We start from the raw sequence: 12,641 nt of genomic DNA, 5'->3' as shown, positions 1-12,641 counted from the left end.
TTTCAACTTACATGCAAAGGTTTTGAAATAAAACAGGATAGAAACATAAAAGGTTTTTCAATATCAATAAAACTTTTTGACATTTTCAAAAAACAAAATACAGGACAGAATCCAAACCCAAGATAACAGAGCCCTAAGATAATCTGACTTATTACCATAGTTGCTGCCATCCATGACTAAGAAAATGTGCTTAACAGCAGGGCAGGAAGAGCGCCTGTGTCTCCTTATGCCACATGCTGGGAAGAACTTGGAGAAAAGGACATTTGTGGAAGGCTCTAGTCCCACTAGCACCCAAGAATACCTTGAGAATGTTGAAAACATTGCAGTTTATTTTGTATACCCTTTGACTTAGCAATTTCACTTATTCCAATTTATCTAGGAAAACACAACTTATAAAAACTGTAATTATCTTCTTTGTTTGCTGCTGGTAAAATGGAGCCTAGAGCAGCCACTGCACAAATGGCAGATACTGATTTCACCTGGCACATGCTACTCCCCATATTAGGAGTACCCTTGCCCACCCATTCTGCTTTGATAACACTGACTCTTCCCTGTAAGGATGCTCTAGAGATAAGACTCCACTGTAGACTCCCAAGGCATCCTTCCTGCCACTGAACACAGCCATAGTAACACAATAAGGTGAGTTTGTCTGGTTTTATTGCATGTGCACCACAGGACTGGACTGTGGTAGGTGTTCCATAGATACACATTAAATTGATGAACATAGCAACAGGCTGTTCATTCAGAAAGGAACAGTCATAAGATGAAGTATTGGACTCCAAAACTGTATACAGCAAACTAATGACATGGATATTCCAGAGATGGCTGGTGGTGATGGCTAGACATTGCCAATAGTGCATATGTACTTGGTAACACTGAACTGCATGTTTAAAAATTTTTAAATGCAATGATAAAATGATTAAGCAGAAAAAGCTATAAATTATACCATAACATTTCTGTAGGAAAATACATTTTGGAAAAAAAGTAAAAACTTTTTGTCTTGAAACAAATATAAAAGATATTATACCAAACTAGCAACAGTGATATTTCAGGTAGAAAAATCAAACATCTTTATTTACTTTATTTCACTCTTTAAAAGGTATTTTTTTTCTAAATATGAAGTATTTCTATATTAAATATTTTCTTTAAAAGTTAAGTTGCAACTTTTGAAAGCTAAAGCTTTCCAAACATTCTTATGGGCATAAGACCCCTTTCTTTATGAAATATACTCTAATTAAATATTTATTTTTGAAAATCAGAATTTGGAATGAGGCAGAAGATAAATGAGCAAAAGTAACAAGTAACTCCTACCTTCCACTGTTGCCTTTGTCATCTTCTTCCTCTTCATTATCTGAAGCTAGGAAAGGAACTGCAGCCAAATCCTCCTCCTCTGCACGGATCCGTCCCAGAAGGATGAGGCCATGAATTTTACAGTCAATTCCAGAGCTCCGACATTGTTTTATCGCAATTTCAATATACCTGTGATACTAGACAGGAAAACAATGAGGTATACTTTTTAGACTCAAACACATTCTTTTTGTTGTTGTTGTTGTTGTTGTTTTGGCTAAAGAGCAGAACATTTGAGACATAGGACATGCAATATGTTAGGATCCTTTACTTAAGTTCTGGAACTACCAAATGAGATATCAAAGTTAATACAGCCATTAATGCCGGGCGTGGTGGTGCACACCTGTAATCCCAGCAGCTCAGGAGGCTGAGGCAGGAGGATTGCAAGTTCAAAGTCAGACTCAGCAAAAAGCAACAACTCAGTGAGACCCTGTCTCTAAATAAAATACAAAAAATAGGTCTATGGATGTGGCTCAGTGGTTGAGTGCCCATGAGTTCAATCCCTGGTACCAAAAAAGCAAAAAAATTAATACAGCCATATCTTAGTAATCTTTGCCTTCAAAAAAAGTCATTAATTCATCAGATATGTCTGCTTGAGGCTTAGACTAATTTTCTTACTAAAATAAAATAGAATGATAGGCTTACTGAATGACAAACCTTCCTCTCTTAGCATTTTCATGAACCAAGATATGTTAAGTATGAAGAGATTAAATGTCAGATAGTCATGGAACCTTCATAATTTTTAAAACAAAATAAAAACATTTGAATATACCCAATTAGAGAAAAAAGCACAAAGAACTCCATAACCCATCACCCAGTTCAATAATTATCAACATATACCAATCTTACTCATATATGGATTATGATAAGAAAATTCCAGGCATTATGCTGTTTTAAAACTTCAGTATTTATTACTAAATTAAGGAATTTTTAAAAACCATATCCACCTATTATTTCCATAGCTCAAACAGTAATTCCTATATCGTCTAATAACGCTACAGTGATCAAAATGTTCTGATTGTCATTTTGTTATTGGCTGTTCAATTCAGAATATAAACAAGATCCAAGCTCCCTCTATTACTTCTTTGCCATTTGATTGTTAAAGTTCATGTGTTTGTCCTACAAATGTCCTGCACCCTATATTTGGCAAGTTACATTTTTATCATGGCACAGACAAAAATCCCCTATCACTGTATTACATGTAAACAAAGTGATATACCAGGAAGCACATAGCATTAAAACACTAACAATTACTTTAAAATATATATATATATATATATATATATATATATATATATATATATATATATAGTTGTTGTTGGACAGAATATCTTTATTTTATTTATTTTTATGTGGTGCTGAGGATTGAACCCAGGGCTTTGTACATGCTAGATGAGTGTTTTACCACTGAGCACAGCCCCTAACGATTACTTTTGATTGCCTAAACTGGACCTGATCAATCCTCAAGATTAACCTATTTCACAGGAAATACATGTTGAACAACATCACCAGGATGTAAAAGCCAAATAAAAAATATGAATGATGCCTCCGGGAAAAGGTGACTTCATTTTTTTTCTTCTTTAGCAAAGAAAAAAAAAAAAAACAAGAGAATTAAGACTTAAATGTGGTTCAAACTATAGACACTATTTGTATGAAGAGTCACATATACTGACTTGAAAAGGACATTTATGGGATAATTAGGAAAATCAGAACACTGCCTAGATATTAGATGAAGTTAAAGAAAAATTATTTGATATAATAAGGGTGCTAGAGTATTGTTTTGTTTTTTAATTTCTTTGTTAGAGATGAATACGAGGTAAGTGCTACTGAAGTAAGATCATGTGTAGAACTTGCTGATGAAGGAAAAGGAGGTGGGAGGAAAACAGTGGCACACAACTGGCAAAATGTATTGATACTTTCAATGTTGAAGCCAAGTGATGGGATCATGAAGGTTTTGGTACACTTTCCTTTGTATGTTAGAAAATTCCCTTAACAAGCCATTTACATAGGAAAGGCTATGATAAAGAGTCTAGGAACTCGTATGACATAATGAATCCCACTGTCATGTATATTTACAGTATCCCAAAAAAAGAACACTCATACAAAAGTCTAACAGTTCCAAAGGAATAGTATATTTTAGTTAGTTGTGGGATAGATGGTAGGTCATGACTCTTTTGTTTACACACAATGCTTCACATTCTTATATACATGATATACACTATTGTGTACTTATCAAATATTACAGAATAAATTGTTATACATTGAAAATTTCTTACATTAAGTACACCACTTATAAATGACAATCTCACCTGTTGATTTAACTAACTGTAGTTATTGATTTAGTTAAAACACAAAAATACATAAAACTAATAACTGCCCTCAGTTACCTAGCAATAAATGAACACTAAAATTCACTATAACTCAGTATTATCTTTTCTCAGAAAAGCTCAATTTTTTTTTTCTTTTCTTTGCCTTTTTTTCTTCTTGTGGTACTGGGGAAAGAGCCTGGGGCACTCTACCACTAAACTATATATCCCTAGCATTTTTAAAATTTTTATTTTGTGGGAAGGTCTCACTAAGTTGCCTAGTTAGGCATCAAAATTGCAGTTCTCCTGCCTTCACCTCCTGAGTCACTGGAATTACAAGCATGTTTTTTTCATTATCTTCCATTTTTATAATTTTCCAACTTATATATTAATAGTGATTTTAATTGTAATTAATCAGTATATCACAAAATAGCTCAATAATATTAAAGAACAAACAGTAACTAGGAAATTAGCAATACAGTGGAATAGAGGGGTCACTTCCCTGGTAGCTCTGAGGCAGAAACCAAGAAAAGCAGACAGACAGCTTTTCAACAAGCCAACCTCTATTAATTCCTCTTTCATTCTTCCTATAATTTTTTACTTGTATCTTTTCCCCTCCTTCCTCAAAAACAACACATCCTGGGCTGGGGATGTGGCTCAAGCGGCAGGGCGCTTGCCTGGCATGTGTGTGGCCCGGGTTCGATCCTCAGTACCACATACAAACAACGATGTTGTTTCCGCTGATAACTAAAAAAAAAAAAATATTAAAAAATTCTCTCTCTCTCCCTCTCTCACTCTCTTTAAAAAAAAAAAAAAAAAAAAAACACACATCCTACACCACTTCTGTTCTTTGTCCACCATTTGAAATTGTAAACCCTTTTGCAAATTTACTGCTTATATTCTAGACAATAATTGAACACATTATTTCTGTTGATTGTGACACAACTGTAGATAACTTAATAGAAGTTATTTGGTTTAAGACTGAACTTTGTTTGCACTAGGTGTTGTTATCATTTGTCTCTTCCTGAAAGGCAAGGTACTAGAAATCTTCAGGGACACTGTAAGACCACAGGGAAGAAACTGTACTGCCTTAGATCCACACTGTAAGATGGGCAGACACACAAACAACATGAAAAAAAAAAAAGGTACAAAGTATCCCAAACAAATCAAGATATTTCAGTAATAGAATCCATTGATGACACAGTAGAAGAAATGTCAGAGAAGGAGTTTAGAATGTACATGGTTAAATGGATCAGCAATGTAAAGGATGATGTAAGGACTGAAATCAGATAAAACTCAGGAGATAAAAGATCACTTCAATATAGAGATTCTGAAAAGAAATCAAGCAGAAATTCTCATAATGAAGGGATCAACAAACAAGTTAAAAATTCAATGGAAAGCATCAACAGACTAGACCACTTGGAAGACAGAACCTCAGACAATGAAGACAAAATATATAATCTTGAAAATGAAGAAGACCACGGAGAGAACATGTTAAGAAACCTGAACAGAACTTCCAAGAATTATAAGATAACATGAAAAGAAGAAGTTCAAGATTTATCAAGATAGATGAAGATGGAGATAAAAACCAAAGGAATGTACTATATTTTCAATGAAATAATATCAGAAAATGAAATGGAAAATCAAATTCAAGAGGCTTATATGACTCCAAATGTACCAAATTACAACAGACCCACACCAAGTCACATTATAATGAAAATGCCTAACATATAGAATAAGGATAGAATTTTAAAGGCTGCGAAAGTAAAGTATCAAATTACATACAGGGGGAAACCAATTTGGATCTTAGCTGACTTCTCAACCTAGACTCTCAAAGCTAGGAAGTTCTGAAATAATGTATACCAAACCTCTCAAAAAGTTTTCTGAATAAATGAATTCAGCAACGAAGCAAGATATAAAATTAATACCCATAAATCAAATGCATTCCTATACACCAGTGATGAATCCACTGAAAGAGAAATTAGGAAAACTACCCCATTCACAATAGCCTCAAATAAAATAAAATACTTGGGAATCAATCTAACAAAAGAGGTGAAAGACCTCTACAATGAAAACTACAGAACACTAAAGAAAGAAATTGATGAAGACTTCAGAAAATGGAAAGACAGCCCATGTTTCTGGATAGTCAGAATTAACATAGTCAAAACAGCCATACTACCAAAAGCATTATACAGATTTAATGCAATTTCTATTAAAATCCCAATGACATTCTTTATAGAAATAGAGAAGGCAATAATGAAATTCATTTGGAAAAATAAGAGACCCACCCAGAGTAGCCAAAGCAATCCATAGCAAGAAAAGTGAAGCAGAATGCATCACAAATCCAGACCTTAAATTATACTACAGAGCTATAGTAACAAAACTGCATGGTATTGGCACCAAAACAGACATGTAGACCAATGGTACAGGATAGAAGACACAGAGACAAACCCACATAAATACAGTTAACCCATTTTAGACAAAAGTGTCATAAACATTCACTGGAGAAAAGATAGCCTATTCAACAAATGGTGCTGGAAAAACTAGCAATCCACATGTAGCAGAATGAAATTAAACTCCTATCTCTCACCCTGCATGAAACTCAGCTCAAAGTAGATCAAAGACTTAGGCACTAGAACAGAGACCCTGCACCTAATAGAAATAAAAGCAGGTCTAAATCTCTACCACATCAACTTAGGAAATGACTTCCTTAACAAGACTCCTAATGCACAAAAACTAAAATCAAGAATCAATAAAGTGGATGAAATTAAACTAAAAATCTTCTTCACAGTAAAGGAAACAATCAATAACGTGAAGAGATAGTCTACAGAATGGGAGAAAATCTTTACCATCTGCACCACAGATAGAGCATTAATCTCCAGGACATATAAAGAATTCAAAAAAACTTAACACACACACGCGCATGCACACATACCCACACACAAATAACCCAATCAATAAATGGCCTAAGGAATTAAACAGACACTTCACAGAAGAAATACAATCGATCAAAAAATATATGAAAAAATGTTCAACATCTCTAGCAATTAGAAATGCAAATCAAAACTACACTGAGATTTCATCTCACACCAGTAAGAATGGCAATTATCAAGAATACAAGCAATAATAAATGTTGGCGAGGATGTGGGAGGAAAGGTACACTTTTACATTGCTAGTAGGACTGCAAATTGATGCAACCACTCTGGAAAGCAGAATGGAGATTCCTTAGAAAACTTGGAATGGAACCACCATTTGATCCAGTTACCCCACTCCTCAGTTTATACCCAAATGATTTAAAATCAGCATACTACAGTGACACAGCCACATCAATGTTTATAGCAGGTCAATTCTATAACAGTTAAACTATGGAACCAACCTAGGTGCCCTTCAACAGATGAACAGATAAAGAAAATGTGGTACATATACACAATGAAACATTACTCAGCCTTAAAAAAGAATGAAAGTATGACATTTTCAGTAAATGGATGGAGCTGGAGAATATCATGCTAAGCGAAGTAAGCCAATCCCAAAGAACCAAAGGCCAAATGTTTTCTCTGATATGCAGATGCTAATTCACAATAAGGGTGGGGGGGCGGCTAGGGAAGAACAGAAGTACTTTAGATTAGACAGAGGAGAATGAAGGGAGTGGAGGGTATATGGGAGTAGGAATGATAGTATAATGAATGAGACATTATTACCCTATGTGCATATATAATTATGTGACTGGTATAATTCTATACCACGTACAACCAGAATGAGAAGTTATATTCCATTTATGTATGATGTGTCAAAATGCAGGTATATTATTTGTCAATTTCAAATAAAGCTTAGAAAATAAGAAGGAATGGTAGAGCTGGGTTGTATCTCAGTGGCAGAGAGCTTGCCTACCATTCTCAAATTAGCCCTCACAAAACAATAGTGCACGTAGTAGAGAAAACTGTGTTAATTGATATTCTTTTAAATACACTTCATATATTAGAATTGTGACTGTATCATATGTGGAAAAGATTTACTGGAGGATTTGAGAGAAGAGAATCTTGATGATTTGTAGTATTTACTGCTTAAACAGCCCCCAATGATTCAGAATTTTTAAGAAATACAATAAATGTGAAGTCATTCTAAAAGCTATCTTATTGTCAACTGAAAGACTGCTACCACATGACAAGTTCAGCACTTGACACCAAAGGTTATTAAAACAAAAATGTAATTTCAATTTCACATGCATGGTCAGAAAAACCACTGCAGACTAATGATAACCAAAAAAAGTGCAGATGCAAAGAGTGCCCTCAATCAAATGCCTGCTGATTTGTACCAGGGGCACTTACGCATGCTGTAAAATAGTGAGAATGAAATATCTTATTTCCTTTTCAAATTGATCTGATAAATAGCAGATTCAAGTTGTATAAAACAAGTTGCCAAAATAATGTTAAATTTTAAACAAGTATGATGGATTATTTAGTCAGAATATAAGAAAAATGGGGCTCAGTGCTAGAATACAAATATCCAAGCCACCTCCCTTACCATTTGTGTAAATCATTAAAAAGGAACAGGACAACTGCTACTTACCTCTGTGCAGTCATTCAGAAGAGGCACTGTGGTGTCACTGGGGTTAATATTGATTGTCTTTAGTTCAATTAGGTTATTAAGGGAATTTCCACCTAGAAAAAGGGAAAAAATCAAGGAATTAAACAAAAGAATTTTATTAAAAGATAGAAGATACTTCATTTTGAGAAATGAATTCCATTACCTGACACCACAACCAGAGAAGGCATATAGCTACTGTCAGCAGGATCCACGATCATTTTTAATCTATGAACAAGAACATCAGGAAAAATCTCCAAACGAATCCAATGCTTTAACAAAAAAAAAAAAAAAAAAACACTCTCAGCAAAATTCAGCTATTAAAATAGTATCACTGAAGCTTTAGTTTATATGAGATTTTTTAAAATGTAAAATACAGCATGAGAGAGAATAATGGCAGAAACAAGAATGTCACATGCATGGTCAGAAAAGTGTATTTAAAGTATATTGAAGTGTATTTAAATTCCTCCCTATCACTCACTCAAAGTCTAAGAAATGATATATTTATAGACTCCTGACCAAGGGTGCTCCTTCATACCATAAAGAGTAGGTGAGAAGCCAGGTTCTTGCCTGTAATCCCAACAGCTCAGGAGGCTGAGATGGGAGGATCATGAGTTCAAAGCCAGCCACAGCAATAGCAAGGCACTAAGAACTCAGCGAGACCCTGTGTCTAAACAAAATACAGAATAGAGCTGGGGAAGTGGCTCAGTGGTCTAGTGCCCCTGAGTTCAATCCCTGATACCAAAAAAAAAAAAAGAGTGGGTGAAAGAAAATACTGGATCAAGATGGAGAAAATATCCCTCTGCCCAAGTCTGCCCTATATGCCCGCAGGAGGTAAACCGACATGTTGGTGCAATCACAAGGATTTGCCCAAGAGAGCTTCAGGCCATCCTAAAAAAAACCCCACTTCTTACCAGAGCCAGAATTGGAACTCACAGCTTTTAGCAAAAAAGGATAACAAAAAAAGCCTACAACACCCGCTATCAATTGATTAGTTGGATGAAATCTGTTACTTATACTGTTTAAAATCTCTTGATGGTCTGGGGTTGTAGCTCAGTGGCAGAGCATTTACCTCACATGTGTGAGGCCTTGGGTTTGATCCTCAGCACCACATATAAATCGATAGATAGATAGATAGATAGGATGTTGTGTCCACCTACAACTTAAAAAAAAAAAAAAAGAAAACTCTTGACAAGAAAAATTGGATGGCATGTTATTCTATTATTTCAAAACAATTTATGACCTAAAACATAAAATGAGTACTAACAGGTACCATCACTAAAACTGTAAGTTTTTCAAAGTTCATTTTAAAAACCTAAATGAAAGCAGTTCTTGATTCCCTGCCCTATCACCGCTGCACACTACCTTTCCTTGTGACCCAGATGACTGCCAACAGGGCTCACTGCCATCAATCAGACGAGAAGCTTGATTCACAGAGGATGACACGTTCAGGCTCTTCACCATGCGGGACCAGCTGTCCAGCAGCATTCCTGGCTGACTGTTATGACAGCGCTTCAGCTGTTTTCCAGAACGGCCACAAAAGACTGCAGACTGTCCTATTTCCCATGGTCAAAAACAGAGTTAACAATTGCTAAACTGGGAGAAAACCTTCATGACCAAGAAATCAGGAATATTATATACAGATGAACTTCTAACTTTATTAAAAATCACAGAGTTAATAAATATCAAAAATGGCTTCAAAAAACCTTATCAATCTGGTATTTTACACCAAATTATTAAGTCTATATAATGCTTTAATTCACTCCACTTAAATCTCTGATAACCACAAGAGTATATTTCCAAACAAAAAGGACTCAGACAGGTTGTGGGAATAGTTCAGTAATAGTCCTCACAGAAATATTCTTATTAAAAAGAACGGGGATGTGGGTCAGTGGTACAGCATCTGCTTAGCTTAAAGAAGGCCTGGGTTCAATTCCCAACACCACAAAAAAATAAAAATGCTTTTGTAAATGCAGAGCAAAAATTAAATTTGAAATTGCTTCCATATCCACTAATGACAAATACAGAAATCCAACTAGCTTTTCTCATTGACAACAAATGGAAGAACCAGCTAAAATGTTCAAAAAGTAACTAAATCATCTTGAAAGTATTAGAATTAATGAGAGTAGAGAATGACAAGGCCAGAATCTACAGAAACTGGCAATCAATGGAAGCATGCAGATGAGGTGCACCTTGAATCACAGGCTCATCTTCCCTGATGCTATCTTGTCAGGATCTACACAGAGCCCCTAACGCATGGCACTCTGCCAGCCTTGGAAGGGGAAAGGGGATGGGAATTACAGTCCAGAAGACCAGGAACAGGAGGGATGTTCACAGAAAACAATCCACACTTGAGATCCCAACAGGAAATACAAATAAGGGTGAACTATGAAAAAGGTTTTTGTTTGTTTATTTGTTTGCTGGAATTTTCTTTTGTTACAGATTGCACCTCATCATGAAATCTTCTCAATGACTGAAAGTTGACTAGGGTGAGATCAGATACCTACTTATCCCTATTCCATGGTAGCATAATCCCTTCTCTCTCTCAATTACTGAAGAAAGAGAACAATTGCTTCAAATTGATTCAAGAAATAATCTTTCAGTATAACCCAGAATAATGGTACATGAGGATACAAGAAAACATGACTAAAAACTCCCTGAAATGAACATAAACAGATCCACAGAATTATAAGACTTTATGCTTACTGTGTTCAAAAAGGCAAGAAACTATAGAACATTTTAGCAGTGAACTGAAAACTATTAAAAAGAAAAAAATAGAGAGACTACAACTGATAAATGCAATAATTAAAAAAGAAAACCTTAATGAATAGGGATGAGGGTGTGTAGCTCAGTAGTGAACACTTGTCTACCATGCATGTAGCTCTGGGTTCAATCACCAGCACCACAAAAAAAAAAAAAAAAAAAAAGAACCTAATGAAAATGTTCACAGTAGACTCTACTGAGCTGAAGAGGTAATAAAATACCAAGAATTAAGAACTTAAAAGTAATAATTTAGAAACCACAATGAGAAGTAAAATACTTCCTGGACAGAGATTAAGTCAAACACAGGTAAAAGGGGAGTCCCCAAAAAGGAGGAAGAGGGAACAGGGCAGAGGCAATATGAGGAAAAAAGGCTGAATAATGAAGGACGAACAGGAGGAATAAATAAAGGCATTTGAATTGAAAAGAATTAAAATTACCTCTGTTTATAAATGAAATTATCTTACATATAGAATTTTCTGAAGAAACCACACAAAAAAACCATTAGAGCAAATTAAAGTGAGCAAAGTTGTAGAATACACACAAAATCAGTTTATGTATATGCTAGCCACAAAAAAGTTTCTATATCTTAGCAACAAATAGTACCAAAATGGAAGTTTATTTTTTAAATTCCATTTAAAATCCATGAAAATTCCATTTTCATGGAATTTAAAATTCCATTTTCATGGAATTTAAAATTCCATTTAAAAAAGCATGAAAAACAAGTCTTCATTGGAATAATTTTAACCAAGAAAGTGTAAGACTTATACACCAAAAATGACAAAATGTTGTTGAAGGAAATTTTAAAAAACACTTAAGTAAATGCAAAGACATGAATTGAAAGACTTGATATTATTAAAATGAGGATGTTACCCAGAGTAATATATAGATCCAATATAATCCCTAAAAAAATTCCAATGTCTTTTTTTTTTTTTCTATTTAACAAATGTGGAAAAATTTAACCCCAAAATTCACCCAGAATTTAAAGGGACACCAAGTAGCCAAAACAATCTTGAAAAGGGAAAAGAAATTTAGAGGCCTCACACGTCCTAATTTCTAAGTCTATTACAAAGCTCTCACAGGTACCTGGCTAAGGGTAAACACAAAAAAAGAGAACAGAAATGAAAATTCAGAATAAATCCTCATATCTATGGCCAACTGGCTTTCCACAAGAGAGCCAACAAGACCAAACGGACAGTCTTTTTAACCAGTGGTGCTGGCAATGATGGGTATGCATGAGCAAAACAATGAAGTTACCCTTAGACTAAAAATTAACTCAAAATGGATAAAAGAGGGGCTGTAACTCCGTGGTAGAGTGCTTGCCTCACTCATGTCAGGCACTGGATTTGATCCTTAGCACCACATAACAATAAATAAACAAAGATAGATTTTTTTAAAAAACAAAGGAATCGGCATTTTTTTTTTAAATGGATGAAAGAGTTAAAAACTCATACTACAAAATTCTTAGAAAGAAACAGGGGCTAATTTTCACAATCTTCAATTTGGCAATGGTTAAACTGACAATAAAAGCAAAACAAGATGCCAATGCACAAGCAACAAAAGGAGAAAAATGGAACTTCATTAAAATTAAGAATTTCTGGGCTGAGGTTGTATGTGGCTCAGGGGTAGAGCACTTGCCTAGCACAT

General features: G+C 34.8%; 1 protein-coding gene across 4 annotated transcripts in view; it reads right to left on the bottom strand.

Annotated features, from left to right (window-relative positions):
* Window positions 1–12,641, bottom strand: part of Herc2 (HECT and RLD domain containing E3 ubiquitin protein ligase 2) — a 188,495-nt gene that overhangs the window by 67,385 nt on the left and 108,469 nt on the right. For all 4 annotated transcript variants that reach the window (XM_076851266.2, XM_076851268.2, XM_076851267.2 and 1 more), the window contains exons 53-56: window positions 9,600–9,790; window positions 8,401–8,506; window positions 8,220–8,311; window positions 1,312–1,487 (exon numbers count right to left, since the gene is read on the bottom strand). In XM_076851266.2, coding sequence (XP_076707381.2) covers window positions 1,312–1,487; window positions 8,220–8,311; window positions 8,401–8,506; window positions 9,600–9,790 — 565 coding nt within the window. The remainder of the gene's footprint in view (window positions 1–1,311; window positions 1,488–8,219; window positions 8,312–8,400; window positions 8,507–9,599; window positions 9,791–12,641) is intronic.

Source organism: Callospermophilus lateralis, chromosome 3 (genome assembly GCF_048772815.1).
Source record: "Callospermophilus lateralis isolate mCalLat2 chromosome 3, mCalLat2.hap1, whole genome shotgun sequence".
Classification (NCBI taxonomy): Eukaryota; Metazoa; Chordata; class Mammalia; order Rodentia; family Sciuridae; genus Callospermophilus; species Callospermophilus lateralis.
Note: the sequence above shows the minus strand (reverse complement) of the source record. Positions and strands in the feature narration are given on the sequence as shown.